The 26410-nt window shown below is 49.6% G+C and overlaps 2 protein-coding genes across 2 annotated transcripts; one reads left to right on the forward strand and one right to left on the reverse strand.

Moving 5' to 3' along the window:
* Positions 1 to 21187: 21187 nt before the first annotated feature.
* SYCN (syncollin) lies at positions 21188 to 22612 on the forward strand. Its single transcript, XM_035023877.1, has 2 exons — positions 21188 to 21588; positions 22432 to 22612. Exons 1-2 carry the CDS (start codon positions 21194 to 21196, stop codon positions 22439 to 22441), a joined length of 405 nt encoding a protein of 134 aa, XP_034879768.1. The 5' UTR covers positions 21188 to 21193; the 3' UTR covers positions 22442 to 22612.
* Positions 22613 to 23310: 698 nt separating this feature from the next.
* On the reverse strand, positions 23311 to 26049 carry NCCRP1 (NCCRP1, F-box associated domain containing). Its single transcript, XM_035023878.1, has 6 exons — positions 25752 to 26049; positions 25108 to 25170; positions 24971 to 25022; positions 24286 to 24381; positions 23576 to 23714; positions 23311 to 23451 (listed from the first exon to the last, which is right to left on the reverse strand). Exons 1-6 carry the CDS (start codon positions 26047 to 26049, stop codon positions 23311 to 23313), a joined length of 789 nt encoding a protein of 262 aa, XP_034879769.1.
* Between the last annotated feature and the right edge of the window lie 361 nt (positions 26050 to 26410).

Genomic DNA, 26410 nt, shown 5'->3' on the forward strand with positions numbered 1-26410 from the left:
AGCTGTCTGCTGAGCCCAAACATGCCTACCAGCTTTGTGCCTTTTTCTTAGCAGGGGGAGGTGTGAGTTGCAATCGTTTCTTTTGAAGGGGGTGTCCTGACATATCCCAGGCTACTGGAATCCTCAAGACTTGACTCGTGTAGCAGATGCCTGCAACTTTGAAGGGTTTCTCCTCCACCCTCAGGAGGATATCTTCCAATGTACTTGTCACTTCTTCCTCTTACAATCTGATTAGCATGTTGCTGTCGAAGAGTGAGCCAACATGATGTTCTGTGTCCAGATGGCCCAGGTCCTTGCATTTAATGTTATGGCAGAGGGCAGGACGGCTAACATATCCCTGGGGCCAGATTAAATGTGCATCTTGGCCGTCCTGAGTAAATGCGACCCGCCTCTGATCCTCTTTTCTGTAAGGGACCTAGGGATTGCATTTGCCAGGGCAACTGCCACATATCACATAGTGAGGCTGTGTTAATTCTCTCTGGCAAAGATATCCTGTCCAGCAGAGCAGCTGCAATTTGGGCTACTATTTGATTAAATTTGCACATCCACTGTCATCCACCATGATCCAGATAGTTTTTGAAGGGGTCAGGCAAGTGAATTAAATGAGGGTATAATGGGGAACACCACTCTTGCATTTTTCATGTCTTTGAGGATGGCATAGATCTCTGTCATACCCTCGGGGATGTGATGATTTTTTTAAAACTATGATGACTGGGATGGGAAGGGGCCACCTTCAGAGGAATCTCTTTGGCCTTCCCCCATTATAACAGCTCTGGGAGGGAGACCTGGGTCAGGAATCCATTTATCACCTGCCTCCATATGCCCCCCTGACTCTAACAGAAGGGCCAGAATGGCGCTCTGGGTCCCCAGCATTGATATTAATTCAGACTCTGTGTTCAACAGTTATCAAAAGGTCTGAGTTTTCACATTTAACCAGTGCACTGTTAACCAAGGTAATTGCCATTAGCCATGGTTTCCAGTAAATGTTTAACAACTGGCTCTCTGAGAAGAAAAGCTCTAATTTGTAGCATTTTCCAATTTCTATCATGTAAATACAACGGCCATGGCTGACACCAAGCTGCCAACATGGCATCCCTGAGCACAGAGTTTGGAAGAGCTGTCCAGCAGGATATCATTATCTAGTATTTCTATGTAGGAATAATAGACAAAGTATTTTACTTCCCTAGGGCTGTCATAACAGACTCCCACAAACTGTGTGACTTGAAATGGCAGAAATGTGTTGTCCCACACTTCTGGTTGGAAATCCAAAATCAAGGTATCAGCTGGGCCAGGCCTGTTTCCATCTGAAAACATGTAGAGGAGAATCCTTCCTCATCTTTTCCAGTTGCCGGGCCTTTCCCAGCAATCCTTGGCATTCCTTGGGTGCACCGTTGTGATCTCCTATGGCCACCTTCCCCCTCGGTGTCTCTTCTTCCTCTTTTTATAAGCACAACGGTCATATTGGATTAGGGCCAAACCTAACAACCTCATTCATCTTAACTAATAATGTCTGCAATGATCCTATTTCCAAATAAGGTCACATTCTCTAGGACTGAGGGTGAGGATTTCCATATATCTTTTTCAGGGACACAATTCAACTCATAACATAAATTACCTCGAGAGCATAGATATAATGTGGTAAAATAAATAGGTAGTGGTTTATGGGTATTTATTACTTTTTTTTTAGTCAGATTTAAAAGATTTTATTTATTTATTTGAGAGAGTAAGAGAGAGCATGAGTGGGGGCGGGGACAGTGGAGGGGCAGAGGGAGAGGGAGAAGCAGGCTCCCTGCTGAGCAAGGAGCCCAATGTGGGACTTGATCCCAGGACCCCGGCATCAAGACCTGAGCCAACCAACTGAGCCACCCAGGTGCCCCTGTTGTGGTAAGATTTTAAATTGTAAGTTCATATAATTTCAAGTTTTGAATGGCTTTGCTTAACGATAGACTTGCAAAATTCCTGAAAATGTGACAACTGCCTCTGGGATGTTGGTACAAGCCACACCATGGGTCCCTTTGGGGAAGGACTTTCCCTGAGTCTCCACAACTCTTAGGAAGAGCTCCTGAGTCTGTCTTCCATTTCATCTGCTCCCAAGACAGAATCTGGCTTTCAAGTCCTGCCTTGAGTTGGTGATTCTCCATCTGAGCCTGTCATTATGGCCCAGGACACTTCCTCTTTTACCAGTATCTCCTCCTTGCTCATCACAGGTAAAAATTTTAACTGTTGCACTGCTAAGCATGCTAGGAGTCTCCACACTCCACCTGCTACTGGAGATGGGGTCCTCATCGCCAGCCTCCCAGCAAGTGTCCCCATTCCAAGATCCCATCGCTGAGTCTGCTTCATAAGACCACTTTTGATACCAGCGGCCTTAGATTAGATTTTCTGGAACACTCTGACACAGGATTGCAGGCAGAAGTCTTATTGGGGAGGGCTCTTGGGAGCTGCACCTGAAAGCATATGAGGAAGGAAGGACTGCAGGGCTGTTCCACAGAGATGTTGGCCCATCCTACAGAGAGTTCTGCAACTGAAATGGCCATTCACAGTTGTCCCAAATTGCAGCTGGGATCCACGCTTTGGTATCTCTATGTCAGCCAACCACTGGCCTTGGCCAGTGCCCTGGGAGGGGGACTAATTTTGAGGCAAGGCAGTTCCTTGTAGCTGACAGTATTTCCTTCATGAGGGGTACAGCCAGGAGCCATCAGCAGCTGTATTCCCAACGGCTGGGGCCTGAGTGTGCAGGTCCTGAAGAAGGGATCTGGGTAGAGCATCAAAGTATCCATGGCACAGCCTAAGATTCAGGGCCTCACCTTTGCATGGCCCTTCCCAGTCTGGGCTGGGCGGTGGGGGGGGGGACCTTCTCCACAGGGTCACATGGTCACCTGTTTTTGTAAAATAAGCAAAATAAGATGTTTTCCCATTGGGTTTCCTCTTTTTATTGAGAAAACATTGACATATGCCACTATATTAATTTCAAGTATACGGCTTAATGACTCGATATTTGGATATATTATGAAATGATCACCTCAATTCATCCATCATTCATACTTATAACTTTCTTTCTTGACATGAGAACTTTTTTTTTTTAAAGATTTTATTTATTTATTTGAGAGAGAGAGAATGAGAGAGAGCACATGAGAGGGGGAAGGGTCAGAGGGAGAAGCAGACTCCCTGCCGAGCAGGGAGCCCGATGCGGGACTCGATCCAGGGACTCCAGGATCATGACCTGAGCCGAAGGCAGTCGCTTAACCAACTGAGCCACCCAGGCGCCCATTGACATGAGAACTTTTAAGCTCTACTCTCTTAGCGATTTTCAAACATTCAACAGTATTATTAGCCATAGTTACCGTACATCACGTCCCAGTAGTTATTTCATAACTGGAAGTTTGTACTTTTGATCACCTTCACCCATATTGGCCACCCCCAACCACTGCCTGCCTCTGGCAACCATCGATCTGTTCTCTGTGTCTATGAGTTGTTTAGTTTTTGTGGGTTGTTTTTTTTTTTTTTTTTTTTTGTAGCTTCTACTTAGAAGTGAGATCATATGGTGTTTGTCTTTCTCAGACTTATTTCACTAAGCATAATGCCCTCAAGGTCCATCCATGTTATCACAAATGGCAAGATTCCCTTTATTTTTATGGCTGAATAATATTCCGTTGTTATGTATATGTCCTATAGCTTCTTTATCTATTCATCCACTGATAGACACTTAGGTTGCTTCCTTGTCTTGGCTATTGTAAATAATGCTGCAATGAACGCAGTTATTTTGAGTTAATGTTTTCTTTTCCTTTGGATAAATACCCAGAAGTGCAATTGCTGGATCATATGGTAGTTCTATTTTAAAATTTTTTAGGAACCCCCATGCTGTTTTCCATTGTGGTTGCATCCATTCAGTTTTTCAAAAGGAGCCCCCAAATGGTGTGAACTTCAAGCCCCACTAATCCTGAATCTGCCTCCTTGAGTGAGAGCAACTTGAACCAGTCAATTCATGCTGAAAAGAGTTTGCATAAAGGCTGAGCTGCTATAACAAAGAGACCCTCAAAGCAGTGGATGAAAAAAAAACCCCCACAGAAGTGTAATGCTCTACCACCCCACAGCCCCAAGGGGAGTGGTCCAGTTGGCAGGATGTCAAGTCAGTCTTCCAGGGACCCATTTTTTTCCTGCTCTACAATCCACCAAGGGCAGGCATTCTTACCCATTTTCACGTATTGGACCTCATGACAGACTTGCAAAGCTTCTCAAAATAAAAGAAAATACACAGGACAAAGAAATCCAATTTTTATTGTAATGCAGTTATCAAAATATTTTTTTAAAACTTGATATAGTAATTTATGTGCCTCTTCACTAATGTATTAAATAAAAAGCCACTCATGGCAGCTTTAATAGCTACTTTAACTTAAAAGTAGAGATGAGCATGAATAATATTTCAAGATGCCTGTTGGAAAATAACATAATAAGAAAATATCTGAAATACCTTTCGGTAACAAAGTCACAAGTTCTGCCAACACTGTTGTGGTTTGTTGCCTATATCTCTAACAGGTGTGTAGTAGACTGAATAGTGGATCCAAAGATGTTCCTGGTCCCTGGAACCTGTGACTATTTTCCCTTATGCAGGAAAAGAGGCTTTGCAGAGTGATTAAGCTAAACGTCTTGAGATGGGGAGATGATTCTAGGCTGTCCAGGTGGACCCAGTGCAATCACAGGGGTCCTTTTTTTAAAGATTTTATTTGTCAGAGAGAGAGCACAAGCAGGGGGAATGGCAGGCAGAGGGAGAGAGAGAAGCAAGCTCCCCGCTGAGCAAGAAGCCCAATGAGGAACTCCATCCCAGGACCCTGGGACAACACTTAACCAACTGAGCCACACAGGCATCCCCACAGGGGACCTTATAAGAGGAAGGCAGGAGGGTCAGAGTCGAGAGCAGGAGCAGTGACGTGGAAAGCGGCAGACAGGAATGCTGTGAGGAAGGAAACATGAATCAGGTGACCTGTCAAAACTGAAAAAGGCAAGGAAACGGATTCTCCTCTGAAGTCTCTAGAAGGAACCAGCCCTTCCAACACCTTGATTTTAGACTTCTGACCTCCAGAACGGTAGGAGTATAAATTCGTGGAGTGTGTTTGTTTCATTCCTCTGGTTAGGTAATTTTTAAAAATTTTCCTTGTGATGCATACACAGAAGATTTACCGTCTTGGCCATTTGTAAATGGACAGGTCAGTGGTATTAAGTATCTTCACACTGTTGTGCAACCGATCTCCAGAACTTTTTCATCTTGCAAAACTGAAACCCAGTACCCATGAAACAACAATTTCTCCTTCCCCCTCCCTCAGCCCCTGGCAACCACCATCCTATTTTCTGTCTCTATAATTTACCAACTCCAGATACTTCTTATAACTGGAATCCTACAGTATGTTTATTTTTGCGACTAGTTTATTTCACTTAGCGTCACGTCCTCAAGGTTCATCCATGTTGCAGCTCATCATGCATCAGAATTTCCTTCCTTTTAAAAAACTGAGTAATAGTGGTGCCAGGGTGGTTCAATCAGTTAAGTGTCAGACTCTTGGTTTTGGCTCAGGTCATGATCTCAAGGTCATGAGATTGAGCCCCATGTCGAGGCCCACAATGGGCTCTGAGCTCCATGCTCAACGAGGAGTCCACTAGAGATTCTTTCTCTCTCTCTCTGCCCCTCCCCGCCAATAAATAAAATAAAATCTTTATTTTTAAAAAAATTTTTAAAAGATTTTATTTATTTATTTGACAGAGAGAGACACAGTGAGAGAGGGAACACAAGCAGGGGGAGTGGGAGAGGGAGAAGCAGGCCTCCCACGGAGCAGGGAGCCCGAGGTGGTTCTTGATCCCAGGACCCTGGGATCATGACCTGAGCCAAAGGCAGATGCTTAACGACTGAGCCACCTGGGCGCCCAAAATAAAATCTTAAAAAAAAAAAGCTGAATAATATTCCATTGTGTGTATAGACCACATTTCGTTTGTCCAGTCATCAGGCAATGGAAAATTTGCATTGTTTTAAGTTATTAAGTTTGTGGTGATTTTGTTACAGCAACAATAATACATTATATATAAAATACATTTTATGTATATATATGGTGAGAGACAGCATGGTACCCACCCCAAAAGTGTTGTGGAAATTCATTGTTCTTGTGTGGGGAAAGCCTCCAGGACATGGAGGTGCCACTGGGAGAATTTCTCCATTGTATTCACTTTGCCTTGGCTGTTCCCACTATCTGGAATTCTGTTACCTCCCTCCCTCCTTCGGATGTCACCTTCCCCAACTGTCTTACAGCATGCAACCCCTTCTTTGCATACCTGGCTGCATACCGGGCTCCATCTCCAGCTTAATCTTTCTCCAAAGCACTTGTTAGTAGCTGACTTCATATACACTTATTATTTTGTTATTGTCTGACCCTCCCACTGGAAAGTCAGCACCATGAGGGGTAGGGAAGTTTGTGTTTTGTTCAGTGCTGGATCTTCGGTGCCTAGAACTGTGCCAGCCTGTAGTAACTAATCAATGAATATGTTCTTGAATCAATGATTGGCTGATTGGCTGAATGAGGAAAAAAAGGAATGAGTTCCTTTATTTCACAATTAGCTGGGTCCTTCGAAGACCTCAGCTGCACCTAAAATCCTTAGCAGACACTCATTCCCGTCTCATATTGGTATCAGGTGGAGGGGGGGCCAAGGAGATCTATCTTGTGCTTTCACTCTTCTGTCTTGGCCTTACTGACTCTTCTTTCTACAGTGGCTCCCTGGGTCATCTCCCCGCTATAAGCAGCCTCCCTCCAGAAGCCTCCAGCCCCTTCATGGAGGTACTTTCTGGGTATCCCCTCATTGTCTGCTGTCCACATTTGGGCAGCCTGCAGACATGAGCCCCCTGCCCCATCCGGGTACCTATAACCCCTCCCCGTGGGGCTGAAGCTGCCCCAACCCTGAGGATTGTCCAGCTCCAGAAGTCACTTTCCCATGTCAGTTTCCCCTTCCCCAGGCTCACCTGGCTTACCTGGGCCCGCCCTGCTCCCCGGCTTCCCCAGCCTGGAACTTTCCCTGGCTCCCAGGACAACCTTGGGTTGTGTTCTGCTCTGTCAGCCCAGACAGCCCATCTGTCCAGGCGAAACGTTGCAACATGGAGCTGAGGCAAAAATTATCTCCCAGGAGGGGGTGGAAATTGAGAGACACTGTCATCGGGGACAGAGCTGAGACCCAGAAGGGGAGATTGAGGCCCCAGGGCAATGGATCCCAAGGCGGCTATTATATCTTCCTCTTGGTGAAAGAGGCTCAGGATCCAGGAATGTAGCCAGGTGAGGGTCCCTAAGAGGGAGGACAGCTTTGTGAGTGTCCCCTTTGTTGCTTCTGCTGGAGGCTGACCTCCACCCTTGCTCTCTAGGAAGAGTCACTCTCCCTGAAGGCCTGGAGCTGCTGCCCCTGTTTCTTCCCCAGGACCTGGGACCTGCAGCAGCTGCAGGTGAGGGGACAGTCAGGCCCACCCCCGCCCTCCCCTGGCCCTGCTCCTCTGGCTCCTTAGTCCGCCCCTTCACCTTCTCACGTGTCCATCTCTCCTCCCCTCCCCACCAGCACCACACACCGCTTCTCCTCCCTGAGCACACTGGCTGTGCCCTCTCACCTGTCCCCTGACTGTCACCTTTGCCTGGCCCTTCCTCAGTCCTCCCCACCTGTCCTCTCTCATGTGCAACTCTCCTCTATCTCTGTCTCTGTCTCCTGTCCTCGGGTGTGGGAGCGCCCGTGGCCTTGGAGGCTGAGCTGGCCTTGACCCTGAAGGTCCTGGGGACCATGGCTGCACCATATCCACTCTGAGCTCCAGGTCTGTGTGAGTGCTCAGGGCACCCGGGCCCTGTCTGTGGGTTCTGGGCATAGGGGACCTCACCCCTCTGCCCCAGGCTCTGCTTCACATACCACCCTCCTCAGCCCCTGGCAGGCACCTGGTCCTGAGGTCACCTCCAGCACTGGCTGCACCGGCTCCATGGGGCCCCAAAGAAGGTGGGTGACCAGGGAGTGAGCAGTGTCTGGGGACAACTGGGAGCCCAGATGACAGGCAGCCATTGACCCAGCCCTTCCTCCCCCACAGGAGTCCCTCAGCTGCCTGGAAGCCTCTGTCATGTTCAACCTCTTCGACCTCCTCACCCAGGACCTTCACAGGACATGTGTTGCCAGTGAAGACTCACGTGTCTGATCCCTGAGACCCACCTGTAGCATGTCCTTTAGATATTATTTATGCAAAAACTATCTTCCCTAGATTATTATCTCCAGATCCCTATTTATGAAGCCCCCAAAAGATGTTTATTGTGCTTTTCATAAAATGCGGGAAAATAAATAATTTGCCTGACATTGACCTTGTTTAGGACTACACAACTGCACAAGTGACTGTGGCCCCCTGAGTGTGTGTGTATGTGAGGGGGAGAGGAGAGAAAAGGAAGAGGGAAGGGGAGAGAGAGAGAGAGAGTATGGAAGAATGAATGAGGAATGATGGGCTCACTAAGGATGCTTTTAGGGTTTTTATGAGAGGATTTTATTGCAAGCAACTTCAACATCACAAGCAGCCGTGATACCAAGTAATAATATATCAGGAAGGAGGCTGTGGCTGGGTCAGATCAGTGTCACAATGGCTTTATCATGAACCTAAGGTCTGTATCTGAGTATTTCTAAGGATATGTGTCAAACTTGTGTTTGTGGTTCATTCCCCTAAACCTACTGTGTTCCAAACCCGGAGTGACTATTGTAAGGGTGGAAATCTCTGGGGAGGAATATCAGAGTTGTAGCCAAAAGTCATTTAAGTTCCAGGGCATCTGGGTGGCTCAGTTGGTTAAGCATCTGCCTTTGGCTCAGGTCATGATCACAGGATCCTGGAATCAAATCCTGCATTGGGCTCCCTGCTCCGCGGGAGTCTGCTTCTCCCTCTCCCTCTCCCCCCTGCTCATGCTCTCTCTCTCTCTCTCTCTCTGTCTCTCTCTCTCTCACACACACACATACACACACACACTCTCTCTCAAATAAATAAATAAAATCTATTTTAAAATGTCATTTAAGTTCCACCATGGGCATCGTTCTATGCAGACAATTGTGTCATCTGCAAACAGTTTTATTTCCTTTTTGCCACTCTATATGCTTTTATTTCCTTTTCTTACCTTATTGCACTGGACAGAACCGCAGTACTATGTTGAATAAGAATGGCAAGAGAGAGGGCATCTTTTCCCTCTTGTAGGGGGAAAGCCTTCTGTCTTTCACCATTAAGTGTAATATTAGCTGTGGGGGGGTTGTAGATACTTTTTATCAACGTGAGGAAGTTCTCCATTCCTATTTTTCTAAAAGTTTTAAAAAATCATGAATGGATGTTGAAGTTTGGCAATTTTTTTCTGCATTGATTGATATGACCACATGACTTTTCTTCATTAGCCTGTTTTGGTGGATTATACTGATTAGTTTTCAAATACTGAACCCGTCTGTCATCCTTGGATGAACCCCATTGGATCATGGTTTATAATTCTTGATCTTTTGCTGAATTCTATGTGCTAATATTTTGTTAAAGACTTTTGTGTCTATATTAATTACTTGTTTTTGTGTGAGATAACAAATTCACCTCACTTTTGGGGCACCTGGGTGGCTCAGTCGTTAAGCGTCTGCCTTTGGCTCAGGTCATGATCCCAGGGTCCTGGGATCAAGCCCCGCATCGGGCTCCCTGCTCTGTGGGGAGCCTGCTTCTCCCTCTTCCACTCCCCCTGCTTGTGTTCCCTCTCTCGCTGTGTCTCTTTCTGTCAAATAAATAAATAAAATCTTTTAAAAAAATTCAGCTCACTTTTTAAGCCATTTGAGTTAGGACTCTCTGTTACTTGCAGTCAAAACATCCTTAATGATACACATGGAAGTGAAAGGTGAATTTCCCTCAAAGCTGAAGGATTTTGGCTGCATGGAATTATTCCGTCTCCATCATTCACTGGGACTGTCATTGCTATAAAACTTCAAGATGTCCTTGTATTCACTCTGCACGGAGGGGGTCAGGAAGATGAATAATCTGGGGCTGCAGTCCAGGGAACCAAGGCTCTTCTGCCTACCCCTATCTCTGTGACACCGCTATTTCTTCAAACTTCTGTTTCTTGAAAATTTCACCCCAGCTCTTTCCAATCTCTGCTTTCTCATATCCACTATCCCCTCGCTTCTCTCTTTCCAAACAGATTGCTTTGCCCCCTACCTTATAGAAGCTGCCAGGTAGAAATTCCTCATCATCTACACCACTCTCCTACCTGCCCCCACACTGCCCTTGCTCTCCTGTCACCATGGATGAGATGTCTTTCTGCCTAATTGGGGCCAGTGCCTGATCCTGGCCCCTCCTATTTCATTCCTCCATAAATTACCCATCTCTTACCCTCTATATTTCAAAACTTTCTGTTCTCTAGCACCTGTCCATCATCAGGCTCGCCTTTTATAAGATCCCTTCCTTAGTCCATACTTTTCTTTCCAACTATTTCTCCATCTTTCTTTTCCATTGGCTCCATTTCATTACCTATTCCAATTCCATAGCCCCTACAGTTGGCTTCTGCCCCTAAAGCTCCACTCAACACCAATAATCTCTTCATAGCCAAATCCTGTGACCGTTTCTCTGGTTCTCACCCCAGATGGCCTCTCAGCACTGTAGAACCCATTCCTCACCAATTCCTTCTTGTAACTCTCTCCCACTTGATTTTTGTGATATTACTCTTTCCTTGTCTTCCTTCAACTTCTGGCTACTTCTTTTCAGTCACATTTATGAATTCTCTTTCTTCTCCCCACCTCTTAAATACTGGAGTTTCTCATGGTCCTGTCCCTCTTCTCTCTTCCCTCTTTATAGTCTCTCTGCAGTTATATCATACATTCCTGTATGTATGATATACATTCATAAATACATGGATTCACCAACCACCTTCTTGCTGATTACTCTTATATCAGTCAGCTTAGGCTGGGTTATACTATAAGAACAAATGACCCTCGAATTTCAGTAGTTAATACCAACAAAGATTTATTGCTCATTCATGCAACATGATCATCATGGGTAGACTGAGTGTCAGTTCTTCACTGGAAACCAGGATAAAGGTGCAGTCCTACTGAGATATTGCTGGTCTTAGAGTCGAGAGATTAGAGTGCATGGTGGTCTGTGCACTTGCTCTTAGAGCATTGCTCTAAAATGATACCCACCACTTCACTTCTACCTCCATTTCATTAGACAAAACAAGTGACATAGCCAAGCCTGAGGTCAGTAGGGCAGAGATTTATAATTTCTCCCCAATAAATGGATTCTTCACTTTAAAATGTAAGAAAATAATTTGAATGACAAGGCAGTCTAATATATCCTAAATTCATATCTCCAACTCTGGTTTCAAGGACAAGGACAAATTAGCTTTGTTCTTGGGCACAGAAAACAGCTCAAGTTCAGATCCACACTGGACCACCTAATAAGCCAGTAGCAATAAAAACTCTGATTCTAAAAGTTCCCTTGCCATATTCTCAATAATGATCAACAGAAAGAGTTTGGCTAGTGGAAATCCCTCTAAGAAGAGCTGGTCTACGGTGCTGAGAAGGCAGCACCACGGCTGCTCTCCATGGTTCTGAACACCACTGTGCCAGAGCAGGGTGGTTTCTTTCATCCCTTGGCTTTTAGTGGATGCCTGTTAACTTTTTCAGGACTAATAGGTTATGGTTGTTGTTTTTCTTTATTTTTTTAAAGATTTCATTTAGGGGGCACCTCGGTGGTTCAGTCGGTTAAGCGTCTGCCTTCAGCTCAGGTCATGATCCTGGAGCCCCGGGATTGAGCCCCGCATCGAGCTCCCTGCTCAGCGGGCAGTCTGCTTGTCCCTCTCCCTCTGCCCCTACTCCTCCCCACTAGTGCTCTCTCTCACACTCTCTCTCTCTCAAATAAATAAAATCTTTTAAAATTTTCATTTATTTACTTGGGAGAGAGAGAATGAGCGGGGGGCGGGGAAAGGACATTTTTTCCCTTGCGATGAGAATTTTTAAGATCTACTGTCTTAGCAACTTTCAAGGTTTTTATTTATTTATTTATTTTTGAGAGAGAGAGAGAACGAGAATGAGCTGGGGGAGGGGCAGAGGGAGAAGCAGACTCCCCACTGAGCAAGGAGCCCGACTCAGTACTCAATCCTAGGACCCTGAGATTATGACCTGAGCTGAAGACAGACACTTAATCGACTGAGTCACCCAGGCACCCCTTCAACTTTCAAATATGTAATACAGATTATTAGCTGTAGTCATCATGCTGTAATTACAATCCCATGACATTTATTCTATAACTACAAGTTAGTACCTTTGACACTTTTCACCCATTTTGCCCACATTCTACCCCTGCCTCTGGCAACCACCAATCTGTTCTCTATTTCTATGAGTTTGGTTTTGTTTGTTTGTTTGTTGTTTCTATATTCCACATATAAGTGAGATCATACAGTATTTGTCTTGTTCTGATTTATTTCACTTAGCATGGTGCTCTCAAGGCCCACCTATGTTGTCGCAAATGGCAATATTTCCCTTTTTTATGGCCAAATAACATTCCATTGTGTGTATATACCATATTTCCTTATCCATTCATCCACTGATGGCCACTTAGGGTACTTCCATGTCTTGGCTGTTGTCAATAGTGCTGCCATGAACAAGAGGGTGCGGATATCTTTTGGAATTAGCATTTTGTTTTCTTCAGGTAAATACCCAGAAGAGAAAGTGCTGGACGCATAATCACTTTGATTCCTGGAAAACTTTAGCCAACACCCAATTTCTCAGGGGATCTCCTGCTCCAGTTACTTCTCCTAGGGTACATGAGCTGTTTAGGGCAAGGTCACTATATTCATTTCCTATGGCTGGTATAACTAATTGCCATAAATTCAGTGACTTGCAACAACACAATGTGCTCTCCTATAGTTCTGGAGGCCAGAAGATGAAAATGAGGTTTCAAAGGCTAACATCAAGGTGTCACCAGGACTGATTCCTCAGGGAGGATCCAGGGAAGAATTCATTTCCTTGGCTTTTTCAACTTTTGGTGGCTGCCTGTGTTCCTGGGCTTGTGGCCCCTTCCTCATCTTCAAAGCACATCACCCCAGTCTCTGCTCCGGTCATCACCTCTTTTCTGGAGTCAAGTCTCCCTCAGCATCCCTCTTACAAGGACATGTGTTTCCAATTAGGGTCCACTCAGCTAATCCAGGACAATCTCCCCGACCTGAAGATCCTTAACACAATCATATCTGCTAAGTCCCTTGTGCCAAATAAGTTCACATTCACAGCTTCCAGGATTAGTACCTAAACATCGTTGGACGCCATTAATCAGCCTACTGCATCCTGCCCTCTCTCTACCATACCCAGGTTGTGGATAGGCTGGACTCCCTTTTTAATTCTCCTGCAGATCTGTGTCCTATCCTACTCTCTGTAATCCCTCGACCTGCCTCTTACCCAAGCTTTGTGACCATACCTCAATGCCTGTTCTTTCTTTAGTAACAGGAAACTTGACCTGTCATTCCGTAAATGGCTAACCTGAGTCAAGACAGCTTCCTGTGTCATCATGTGCCCACCTGCAGCTAAGTTCTGACAGCAGGATATAGATGGCAGGATCATGTGGTACTTCTGGGTGAGGCATTCCTTCTTCCTCCCTCCCTCCCATTCTCCACCTGTTGTCTGGGATGTGGATGTTGGAGCTCAAGCAATCATCTTGGACCATGAAGAGGAAGCCACATGTTGATGATAGAGCAACAGTATAGAAGGAGGTTGGGCCCTGACACTGGAGCCCCAGAGAGCTTGGGTGGTTGCCTCTCTTCCTACAAGAGAGAATACTCCTCATTTATAGTAATCCTCAATGCTAATCTGTGCTAGACAGAATAACTGCCCCCCCAAAGATGTCCATGTCCTAATCTCCAGCCCCCATGAATATGTTATATTACATGGCAAGCGGGGTTAAGGCTGCAGATAGAACAAAAGTTGCTAATCAGGGTGCCTGGGTGGCTCAGTCAATTAGGCATCTGCCTCTTGATTTCTGTTCAGGTCATGATCTCAGGATCGAGAGATCCAGCCCTGGCATCGAACTCCACACTGGGCATGGAGCCTGCTTAAGATTCTCTGCCTCTCCCTCTGCCCTCCACTCCCACTATGCATGCATGTTCTCTCTCTCATTTAAAAAAAAAAAAGCTGCTAATCAGCTGACTTTAAAATAAAGAAATTATCCTAGGTTCTCTGAGTGAGTCCAATGTAATCACAAAAATCCTCTAAAGTGGGAGAGGGGGCAGAAGAGGGAGTCCGAATCAGAGAAAGATTTGAGAATGCTATGTTGCTGGCTTTGAAGGAGGAAGGGGCCACAAGTAAAGAATGCAAATAGCCTTTAGAAACTGGAAAATGCAAGGAGATGGATTGTCCTCTACAGAGGAATGCAGTCATGCGGACACCTTGATTTTAGCCCAGTGAAACCCATTTTGGATTCCTGACCTCCAGACCTGTCAGATAATAAACCACCAAGTTTAAAATAATTTGTTATGGCAGCAATAGAAAACCAATGCATAATTGATTCAGGCTTCTTCCCCTGAATCTTTCTCTGTCTTTAAGACCTCTGATTAATAATAAAAATCAAAACCAACACCAACACTAACAGTTAACATACCGAGCAGTTTCCGTGTGCCTGACACAATCTCAGCATGCTACACTTATTATCTTATGTAAGCCAAAAACACTCCTACAAAGGAAGTGGAAAGCCTTGAGTACAAACGTGGGAAAAGAAAAAAGGCTGAATATAAGCAACCTAAACATCTATCTCAAATGCTAGGACGAGAATGGCACACACACACAAAAATTCAAAGTAGAATGAAAGAAAGAAAAGGGGCGCCTGGGTGGCTCAGTTGGTTAAGCGACTGCCTTCGGCTCAGGTCACGATCCTGGAGTCCCGGGATCGAGTCCCGCATCGGGCTCCCTGCTCGGCAGGGGGTCTGCTTCTCCCTCTGACCCTCTTCCCTCTCGTATCTCTGTCTCTCATTCTCTCTCTCTCAAATAAATAAATAAAATCTTAAAAAAAAAAAAGAAAGAAAGAAAAGAATCCAAATGCACAATAGAAACTAATGCTATTCTTATTAACGCAGATCAAATTAAACAAAAAACCACATTTGCAATAGAGAGGAATCTACACAACTAAACATTGATTATCGTCGGTAACTCGAAAAGACTAGTAAAACGGTTGCAGTGATATCTTAACACTGATCAAGAAAAAAAAAAATGTTCCAAGGACTAATACAAGCAATAAAAAGGGACACGTAGCTATAACTAGTGTGTATTAGCCCCACTTCACACACGAGGAAGCTGAAGCTTACAAAGGTTGTTCAACGTGCCCAAGTTCACGGGGCACGTAAATGGCAAAGGCGGGATTTGAACCTGGGCTCCAGCACGCCCAGCCCGCCGGAGGAATCTCCGTGCTCTGGCGCCACCTCGCGAGGGCTCCCAGCCTCCCCTAACCCGGCTGGAGGCCGGCGAAGCCCCGCCAGGCTTCGGGCTCCGCGGAGGGTTTCACAGCGCCCTGGCCTCCGCACCCGCACCCGCATCCGCACCTGGACCTGCACCTGCACCCGCAGGGACTCGTGGGCCAAAGCTGTTCCAGCCCCGAGCAGTTTCAGACTTCGCTTCCTCCACAGGCTTCCTCCAGAAATGTCAGTGGAGTTTTCTCTCAATCACAACCGCTCTCTGGCGTCTCCTTGGCCTTGCCCACCTCTGAATTCCTGCCTCGCCCTCCTGGTGGCAGGTGCCTGATTTGCAGCTGTATCCTTGCTATATCCGTCTCAGCTGGGAGAGCCACTTAGCCACTTACTCAGTGGCCCCCAGCAGCCTGACAGCACCTGGGAGCTCGCAGGAAATGCAGAACCTAGATCCTTAACCCAGACCCGCTGAATGGGCATCGGTATCTTACAAGACCCTCCCCGCCCCAAGGGATTTGCGGCGCAGTGAAGGGGGAGTAGCTCTGGCCTAGACCACTAGGGGGCCATGGGACCCGGGGAGACCTGGAAACAAGGCGCCTCACCTGGGGCAGGTGTATCTGAGTAAACGGTCTTCAGCCGCGTCCTGAAGTTAGGTGATGACTGACCTTTTGTCTGTGTTGGAGAAGATTCAAGTTCAATTGAAGCATTTGCGTTCCAGGCATTATCTTACCAGGCTCCACCTGGGACTTCCAAGACCTGTCCCTTTTTCCATTGCTAATGGAATTCGTTTTAATCAGGAAAATTATTTGATTTAATTTTTTTTAAAGATTTTATTTATTCACCTGAGACAGAGAGAATGAGAGACAGAGAGCATGAGAGGGAGGAGGGTCAGAGGGAGAAGCAGACTCCCTGCCGAGCAGGGAGCCCGATGTGGGACTCGATCCCGGGACTCCAGGATCATGACCTGAGCCGAAGGCAGTCGCTTAACCGACTGAGCCACCCAGGCGCCCCAAAGGAAAGTTATTTGAAACACCATTTTATAGGAGCTGAGCAAATTGAGGTGTCAATACAGAAAATTCTAGATGCAATAAGCAATCAGTGACATAGGAAACCTTAGAAGACCAATGCCTTAACCCAGTGGTTCTCAAACTCCAGCAGGTATCGAATCCCCAGGAGGGCATTTAAAACACAAATTGTTGAGCCCCACCCTTAGAGTTTCTACTTCAAACAACTTGGGTGAGGCAGAGAATTTGCATTTTTTTAAATTTATTTATTTTTGAGAGAGAGCACACAAGCGGAGGGAGGGGCAGAGGGAGAAGCAGACTCCCCACTGGGCAATGCGGGGGCGGGGGGGGGGCCGCTGGATCCCAGGACCCTGGGATCATGACCTGAGCCAAAGGCAGATGCTTAACCAACTGAGCCACCCAGGCGCGCAGAATTTGCATCTCTAACAAGTCCCCAGGGGATGCCAATGCCATTGATCTAGAGACCACACTTCTAGAATCACTATTTCCAAACCACACAGTTATGGCTGCTTTGGAGGGTCATATTAGCCCTTAAGGATTATTTAGAAATAATCCCATTCAGTGCCATATCGATGCAGAAGTGTAGTGAGTTCCCATGATCCGGTGTGAACTTAAGGACTGATGTGAATATTTTCCTGTATTTATGCAACAGAGTGCATTTTCATTTAAACTATGTGCCACCTATAATGTTGTTTATGTTCAGGTACTGCCCTAATTGAGATGAATATTTTATTTTTCTACTAGTGGCAATTTCATTGGCCTATCAATCTTTTTTATGGTCTTGTGGAAAATGTGGAATTAAGGCTGTGCGATCTGAAGATTTTTTTCCTTATTATATGAATCAAAATATATCAGCGGATATTAAAGAAACCCTGCTATTCTTCCCACTATATTCCCAGAGTCCTTTGCCATGCCCCTATTTTAACTCTTTTTCACATTGTGTTTGAATTATTGATTTATCGTCTGACTTTCTCAAAGGCTCACGGGTTCCTCAAGGGCAGGACATTCTAACATTTTTTGAAGAAAAAAATGAAAAAAAAAAGGAGATGTTTATGTTTCTACTATTTGCCCAGTTTGTGTTAATGAACAGTAAAGGAATTGCTTCTGGACGAAGATGCCTTGTGGGTGCTCCCTCTGGCGTGACAGATGTGTGTATGGGGTTTTGTGCTTTTGAGATTTCATGGGGTGTAGGGTGGGAGTGGTTGAGGGCTAGGGGCTCGTTGGTGATGGTGGGTGTGTTTCTGTTGGGGGGGGCGCATTATTTGGGACCGTGTTTCTCTTGGACTGTGTGTACCAAGCATGTGTCTACACTCAGTGCGTGCTGTTCTCTAGGACCCACGAGTGAGACTCAGTGACCCTCAGTGGTTGACTGTGGTACAGGGATGTCCCTACCCACCTGCCCATGTATGTGTCCCTCGATTGGGGATGCTGTGCGCTCGCCCTGGGTCTCCATGGGTTCTCTCTGATGCTGGCTACGTGCTGTGGCCCCCTGGGTCCTGTGTTCTGTCGCTGAATCTTCTCCCTATCAGAGTCTCCTTGCTGCCCCGTGTTGCTACAGTGTCTGATGCTCATGGCCCTTTCCACCCACATTACACTTACCTGTCTCCGTCCCTGAGTCCAGGGCTGGCAGAGCTAGAAGGGTGAGAGCTCTGTGCCCCTGAGGTCAAGGAGGCTGGCTGGGAAGTTAGCGGCTGGAGATTAGATTTCGTGGAAGGAGGGAGAAGGATCCAGGTCTGGTTTGCGACAGGGCCAGGCCAGGATCCAGGGTCTCAGAATCATAGAACAGTCATAGCAGCTCCTGTTTATGGAGCATCTTCCATGTACCAGGCACTGTACTTGGTGCTTTATATATTTATATGGATACTGTTTTCATTCAGTATGAAATATTAAGTATTTATATTTATAAATAGCAATGATGTGGATTGTTCCTAATGTTTATGAATCATATTTTAGTCTGTCAGTTATAGATTTCTTTTTTTAAGGATTTTATTTGTTTGAGAGAGAGAGACAGCACGAGCAGGGGGAGGGGCAGAGGAGAGAGAGAGAAATCTTCAAGCAGACTCCCTGCTGACGGGGGAGCCCAACGTGGGGGCTCGATCCCAGGACCCTGGGATTGTGACCTGAGCCAAAGTCAGATGCCTACCCAACAGAGCCACCCAGGCCTCCCAGTTCTAGATTTAGTTATATAATAATTTTCTGTTATCATTTTCTTTTTCTTTTCTTTTTTTTTTTTAATTTTTTTTTCTTTTTTTTCTTTAATTTTCTGTTATCATTTTCTGTTATCCCACTGAAGGTAGGAGGAGACCGAAGCTCTCGGAGAGGTGAATTCACTTGCCTGATGTCACTCAGCAAGGTGACAGAGTCAAAATGTGAACCTACTTCCAAATGTTTCCAGCCTTTGGCTCTTCACTACTGCATTACTCTGGCCAAGGCGGGAGGCAGCATCCGGGGTAGGAGGAGGGGGTAACAGCAGATTGTTGCTGATGCTGTGTTGTGCTGCTTTGTGTTTACTGAGCACCACGCCAAGGGCCCGCATAACAACAGTGTTGGCAAATGCTCACATGGCACTTGGCAAGGGCCCTACTATTGTGCTGACATGTGGCTTAACTCACCCCTTATACCAGCATCCTGAGATGGATACCATCATTGTCTCCCTAAAGCCCAGAGGTGGAATCAGGTGCAGACAGCTCAAGGAGGAGTTGGGATTTGGCCCCAGACAGCCTGGCTCCAGAGGCCGTTCCTTTGCCCCATTCCCCGTGTACTTTCCATTATCCCTGGTAATCTTCATAACAATCTTATAGTATAGGAAGAAAATATCATCCATTTTACAGATGAGGAAACTGAGGCCCAGATTTGGCCTTACCCACAGAGCCACAGACTTGAACCACTGTTTGTCTGATTGGTTCATCCATGCCTGACTCGGTGCTCATCTGGAAGGAGGCTAGGAACTCCGAAGAGTCTCCAAAGGGCCTTGGCCGGGCTCCCAAGATGCCCAGCTTCCTGTCCTACTCTGAGGTCCCAGCCTCTTTATCCGTCCTGGGCTGCTCCTCAATTTTTCCTTTGGCTTGTGTCATTTTTGCTTGCTGATTGGTAACTGCTTATTGTATGTTACAAGAATTGTCTATTTTGGGGGCGCCTGGGTGCTCAGTCGTTAAGCGTCTGCCTTCGGCTCAGGTCATGATCCCAGGGTCCTGGGATCGAGCCCCGCATCGGGCTCCCTGCTCGGTGGGAAGCCTGCTTCTCCCTCTCCCACCTCCCCTGCTTATGTTCCCTCTCTCGCTGTCTCTCTCTGTGTCAAATAAATAAATAAAATCTTAAAAAAAAAAAAAAGAATTGTCTATTTTTCCCCAGGTTAGGTTTTTGTTTAGTCTGTGTTTGTTGCTGTACAAAAGGTTTACATTTTCTTTCTTTTTTTTTTTTTAAAGATTTTATTTATTTATTTGACAGAGAGAGACACAGCGAGAGAGGGAACACAAGCAGGGGGAGTGGGAGAGGGAGAAGCAGGCTCCCCACAGAGCAGGGAGCCCGATGTGGGGCTCAATCCCAGGACCCTGGGATCATGACCTGAGCTGAAGGCAGTCGCTTAACCAACTGAGCCACCCAGGCGCCCAGGTTTACATTTTCTACAGCTCGATAGGTCCTCTGTTTATGTTATAAATTCAAGATTTCCAATCTTCGTTAAGAAAATCTCCTGGCTCCTGAGAAGTGGGAGTAGGGGGATGGCAGCCTCCTCTTCCTTCCCTCTCCCCCTCCAAGGCTTGTCTTTCTTGGGGGTGGCAGGGTGGGGGATTGTTTGATCTCTTCTCCACGATTTATAAGCACTCTTTATATATTATAGCTATTAATTATATCCTGTCTCAAGTATTGCAAGTTTTTCCCCAAGCCTTTTGGACATTGCCTTACAATGGTTTTTTGGTTTTTGTTTTTTAAAGATTTTATTTATTTATTTGAGAGAGAGAGTGAGAGAGAGAAAGAGCACAAGAGGGGGGAGCGGGAGAGGGAGAAGCAGACTCCCTGCCGAGCAGGTAGCCCGATGTGGGACTCGATCCCGGGACTCCAGGATCATGACCTGAGCCGAAGGCAGTCGCTTAACCAACTGAGCCACCCAGGCGCCCCTTACAATGGTTTTTGAGTGTTGTGCAAATATGTCTATTTCACAGATTCTGGGTTTCCAACCTTGGTTGGGAAGCTCTCTCCTGCTCCTGAGGGGAGCGGGATCTCTCTCATCTCCTCCCCTCCTCTGCCTTCCCCTCCTGGGCCTCTCCCTCCTTATCTCCAGCTTCTCCTTTCCCAAGGTTCTGCGTGGGACGAGGGGACTTGCCAAGCCTGGAGACCCAGCCCCCTCCCCCTCCTCCTCCGTTGGCCTCTCTTTATTTGGAAAGGGGGTTGTTCCAATCCCTGTCAGTTTTTGAGAGCTCTTGGTAAGTATACTATTAACCCTATCTGCCTTCTGTACTGCAAGAGACTCGTTCTCAAGTCCTGTTGACTTTTTTTTATAATGTTGTTTGCCACGTGAAATCTTAAGCTGCTAAGTTTGTACACAAGTATATCGGTCTTGTGTTCATTGGCTGTGGGTCTCTGACCTAGGTTAGAAAGGTTTCCCGCCCCGGGAGGGGTGGGGGGGCGGGGGTGAGGTGGGGGTAGGGTGGGGAGCGCGTCCTTATCTCGCAGCTTCTCCCTTCCCACGGGTCAGGTGCATAAAAGCGCGCCGGGACGCGGCCCCGCAGTGTCGCCATGTCCCCGCTGTGCCCCCTGCTGCTGGCCCTGGTCCTGGCGGCCGTCCCCGGCGTCCGAGCGGCCTGCCCGCAGCCCGCGGACCTCAAGAAGCCCGACGGGACGCGCATGTGCGCCAGGCTCTACGACAAGAGCGACCCCTACTACAACAACTGCTGCGGGGGCGCCGAGCTGTCGCTGGAGCCGGGCACCGACCTGCCCTTCCTGCCCTCCGACTGGACGAACATCATCTCCTCGCTCGTGGTGGCCCCGCGCTGCGAGATCACCGTGTGGTCCAAACGCGGCAAGGCCGGCAAGTCGCGCAAGTTCTCCACCGGCGTCTACCCGCGCCTCGAAGAGTTCCGCAAGGGCATCTTCGGCGACTGGTCCAACACCATCGCGTCGCTCTACTGCAGGTGCCCGCCCGGCCCCGCCTCCGCCCGCAGCCCCGCCTCCGCGTCCGCGGCGCGAACCCGGGCCCCCAGGCCCCTCGGCCCCTGACCCCGCACTGGGAGTCCCTAGAATCAATCCTGGAGGTCCCGGACCCTCCTCCTCCCCGCACCCCCTCCCCCAAGCCCATGGCCCTCGGATCTCTGGAACCCAACTCTGGGGTTCCCAGACTCAGAAGCTGACCTCACCCCCTAACCCCCTAGCCTCCATTCTGGGAGCACCTGCCTCCCACCTTCCTGAATCCTCCACCTGCCGATCTACCCAGAGCTGCAGTCCTAGGCCTAGCTTGGGGATGGGGAGCCATCAGTCCTCTCACCCTGGAGCCCCCAGAACCAAAGCCAGTCGTCCCAGTTCCCGGAGCCACCAGAGCCAGCTCTGGGACTCCCAGACTCTAAGCTGACCCACCACAAGACTCCAGACCCAGTTCTAGGAACACCCTATCTACCCTCATGCCCCCCACCCACATAGACCCTCTAGATCAGAGGCAGCCCTGGAAACCAGTCCCAAAGTCCCTGTTAAGGTTCTGGAGCCCCCCAGATCCAACTTTGCCCCTCCAGCCCACTGTGCACTCACCTGTGGGAGCTCACAGACCGTGGGACCCTAAATCTAGTCCTAGCACTCTCCAAAACCACCTCACCTGTCCCTCTCCCTCCACAAGAGCTCCAAGAGCCCCAGGATGCCTAGTTCCTGAACTTGCAGCCCAGCCCCAGCCCTCCACCCCATCTCAGCCTTTTAGAACCCCCCTCCCCCACACCCTGGATCTCTGAGCCCCTGGCAACCCCCTGGTGATAATTTTTATTCTGTTGCAGGTGTTACTGATGCCATAAAGATACTTCATCTTTAACCCCCACAGGATGCAGAGCCCCTCACCTGGCCTTATCACTGGGGTCTGCTGAAGGCCCCAACTCCCAGGAGGAGAGAACTTTCTGCCTGCCCCAACCCACCCCCCCACCCCGCCCCGCACCTTCCCTGCAATATAGCCCTTTTGAAGTTATCCATCTGCCATCTACTCGTGCTTGGGACCTAAGTCCACATAGGACAGGGTGGGGTGGGGGAGAGAGCAGGTTGGTCCGGCCTGCATCAGCCCATACCTGGGACAATGCTGGAGGTGGGGCCGTACTCAGAGATTTGGCCATGGATTTAGGTGGGCACAAAAAGACACACATCCACAGGACACGTTTGTGACATGCAGTAACACCACTGGCTGATTGTTTAAACATTAAAGTGCTTCCCGCACTTTTTGGTAGATAGCCCTTCCCCACGAATGCCCCCCAATGCCAGCTGTTCTGGCCTGCCAGGGACCTCCAGCCTCCCTGAGGAGTCAGGCCTGGAACAGCAAGAGGCCTCCAAGGACCCCGCCCCAGGCTAAGACCAGGGTCTCTTGCTTGATCTGGCCCGGAACTTACGGGTTATTAAAGACTTTCAATCTTTCTTTCCCCAACACACGAAAAAACTTTTAGCTCAAATTTGCCATCTGTCCCGCCACCATCCTCAGTGATGATGGCCCTTGATGGGTACCCTGATGGCTTTGGGGACTCTGGAGGAATGAGGGAGGAGAAATGAGGGTATTGTAGGGAGGAGAGGTATGGGGACAGCTCTAGGCGGGGTGAGAATTTGGGGTTGGAGGGGGAGGGGAAATGGGAGGAGCGTCTGTCGAGCACTAGCTCGGGGAGAAGTTGAAGAGCCAGTCACTCCCTGAACTGCACAGACACGGAGGAATTGGTCACCCTTGTCCGCCGCAGCCCGCCGGGCTCCCTCCGGTTCTTGGTCTTGTGCAGGAAGTGGACGAAGCGCACGCCGGGGCCATACTGGCGGAAGACGTGGGACACCTGCGGCGGCAGCCGGGGTGAGGGAGAAGTGCCATCAGGGACCCGGGAACCCTCGTCTCCTACCTCCGCCCTCTCTGAGGTCTTGGGTCATGAACACGTGGCGGCTTCGTGGCCAGAGCCTCACCTGGAGCCAGCAGCCGGGGGGGCCCCGCCCAGAGGTGTGGGGGGCCACATGGTGTTGCGCGATGACCGTGTGTCGGTCAGCCGCCAGCAGCCAGACGTGCAGCTCGTAGACACACGCGTCCAGCCGGCTGTCCTCGTACCTGGGGGTGGGGTCCAGGCCATCAGCTGCCACCGAAGTGCCCATGGCCCCTGGCCCTAAGTGCCATACAAGGCACACTCGCTGGCTCCCGCTCTGTGCACCCGGCGCTGACCAAGTGACCACTATGGCCCCCCGCGGAGCCCTCATGGGAGTCACATAGTCTGAGGCCCACCTGTCACCAGACAGTGACCATCCGGAATACTAAGGGCTGCGATGGGGGAAGTCCAGGGCACTGGAGCATGCTGCATCTGACCCAGCATGGGGCTGGTCAGGCAAGGCTTCCTGGTGGAGCCACGTGTAGCAGAATCTCAGAGGATAAGGAGGAATTTGTTTCGAGAACAGAGGGTGACAAGCATCCAAGAACGAAGGGACGAGTGTCCAGCCCGGCACATCTCAGAAGCCGGAAGTCTCAGAGGGAAGGGGCTAGAACGGTAGGCAGGGCTGGATCCTGCCGTGGCAGGAGGGTCTTGGTGACCAGCTCACACCAGGGGAGGGAGGACAGGTGAGGCTCGCGCTTTGGGGAGCCCTGTGCGTGACCCGGCGGGGCAGGCTGACCGGGCAGAGGCGCGTACCAGTCCATGATCGTGATGTCTGGCTGCTCATCATCAAGGAGCTCCTCCCACAGGCCCTCGGCCAGAAGATCCACGCACTGCTGCTTCACCGTCCAGCTGCGGGAGAGGGCACGGGGAGGTGAGGTCTGGGACCGGCTGGGATTCTTGGGAGCAGGAAACCTCGATCATGGTGCCCTCGTAGGGACATCAAGCACCATGTATGGGTGCTGAGCATTTACTCCCCACCTTATAGCCTCAGCTCCCTCCATTCCCCTCTGAGGGCCAGACTGTCTGAACGCCATGATGCAGATGAGCAACAGAGGCTCAAGAAGGGAAGTCGCTTGCCTAAGGTCCAGCAGCGAAGAAGTGGCAGAGCTGGGCTCCCAGCCCAGCCCTTGAATTACACCGTCTCACCCAACGTGCAGAAGCAGGGCTCGGTTTAATGGAGGATAGATGGTGGCCTGGGTGACTCCCCCTCCCAGGGAAAGAGGTGGAGAATAGTAACCGCGATAGCTGCTATTTATTGAGCACCTACTATATGCAAGCTGGACCCAGCCAGAGCCTGTGCTGTGTTTTACAAGCGTTCTCTTTTATGACAAACCCTGGTACGGAGCAGGAAACTGAGGCCCAGAGGGGCACACAGTCAGTGTCTCTAGGCTCTGCAGTGAGAAGCTGGAGCAGGGCCCCAGGGGTCCTGACCACCCACCTGCGGTCATTCTGGAGCTTCTCAGTCCTAATGTACCACCCGCGGAAGTTGCCTGGCAGGTGGAGGAGCAGAGGGTTAGAACATGCCCATTCCCCAGGACCACTCCGTCCCCTTGGGCCCAGCCAGCAAGCACTTACCCAGGGTCTCCAGGGGCTGCTGGGTGGGACCAGTAGGGGGTGCTGGCTCATAAATGTTGATGCCTGAAATGCACGGGTGAATGGAGCCTCAGTGGCTGAAACCGCCTCCAGCCCTTCAGCCTCCGCCTGCCTCCCTCCCCCCAGGGCTCTGCTGATGGGTAGGAATCTGCACCAGGCCAGACCTGCCTGGCAGGGATGTGTGAGTCAGGGCCCTGGGAGAGTCCTGAGAATGTCCTGGGGCGGAAGGGATGGTGCAGTGAAGAAGGAGGGAAGGAGGAGGAGGGCGTCCTGGTGAGACAGAGACAGAGGGACAAAGCAAGCGGCACCTACAGAAAGAGACAGAAATGCAGGCAGGGAGGGAGGCAGGGAGAGAGAGGTAGACATACAGGGTAAAGCAGAGAGACACCGGGAGAGACAGACAGGGACATATGACACAGAAAGAGAGAGAGGGCAATGCGGGGTGGGAAGAGAGAGCCGCAAGGAGCCGGAGAGGGGTACAATGACAGAAGAGACAGGGAAGGATGTAGAGGGAGCAGACAGAAAGATGAGGAGACAGACGGTCCGAGTGAACCGCGCGCGGCGGAAGGCGGAGACCGGGCGGCGGTCTGTCGGGGTGCCGCGCCGCGTCCCGCACCTTCCCGCACCTTCGGGGTTGGGCGAGCGGAGCAGGTTGCGGTAGAGCGGCCGCCGCAGGAAGAGCAGCTTCCAGGTGAGGCGCGGGGGCAGCTCGAGGGTCCCGCGGGGGGGCCTCCACTCCTCCAGCAGCAGCTGCCGCGCGTAGGCCTCCGACGGCTGCTCGGGCTGGGGGGGCCCGGGGGTATCGGGGGCCGCGGGGGACGGCGGCGACGGCGGCGGGGGGGGCGACGGCGGCTCCCGGGGGCTGGCGGGCTCGTCGGCCTCCATCCCGCCGCCGAGCGCGTGTCGGTCGCCCTCCTCCTCCATCCGTGGGCTCCAGGCGACTGTCCCTGGCTCCTACGCAGGCTTGGGGTTAACTGGAGGCGGGAGGGGCGGGGCGTTGGAGAGGGGGGTGTGTTAGGGGAAGGCTCCGGGCCCCCGGGCCCTCCACCCTCAGACTTAGCAGTCCGGGTCCCCAGCTCCCTGCTCCGTCAGACCCAGGAGTGCAGGTTGTCCCCTCCTCCAGGACCCAGGAGTCCGGGCCCCCAGCCCCCCCTTCGGTTTCCCAAGCCTCCTGCCCCATTTTCCCCAGGGCCAGCTGAGGGCCCAGGCATTGGCCCTGGGAGAGGGGTCTATGACGAGGAGCTAATGTCAGGGCTCCCTGCCCTCTAATGAGGTCCCTCCCCCT

This window comes from Mirounga leonina, unplaced genomic scaffold (genome assembly GCF_011800145.1).
Source record: "Mirounga leonina isolate KUSES-001 unplaced genomic scaffold, KU_Mleo_1.0 Mir_177, whole genome shotgun sequence".
Taxonomy (NCBI): Eukaryota; Metazoa; Chordata; class Mammalia; order Carnivora; family Phocidae; genus Mirounga; species Mirounga leonina.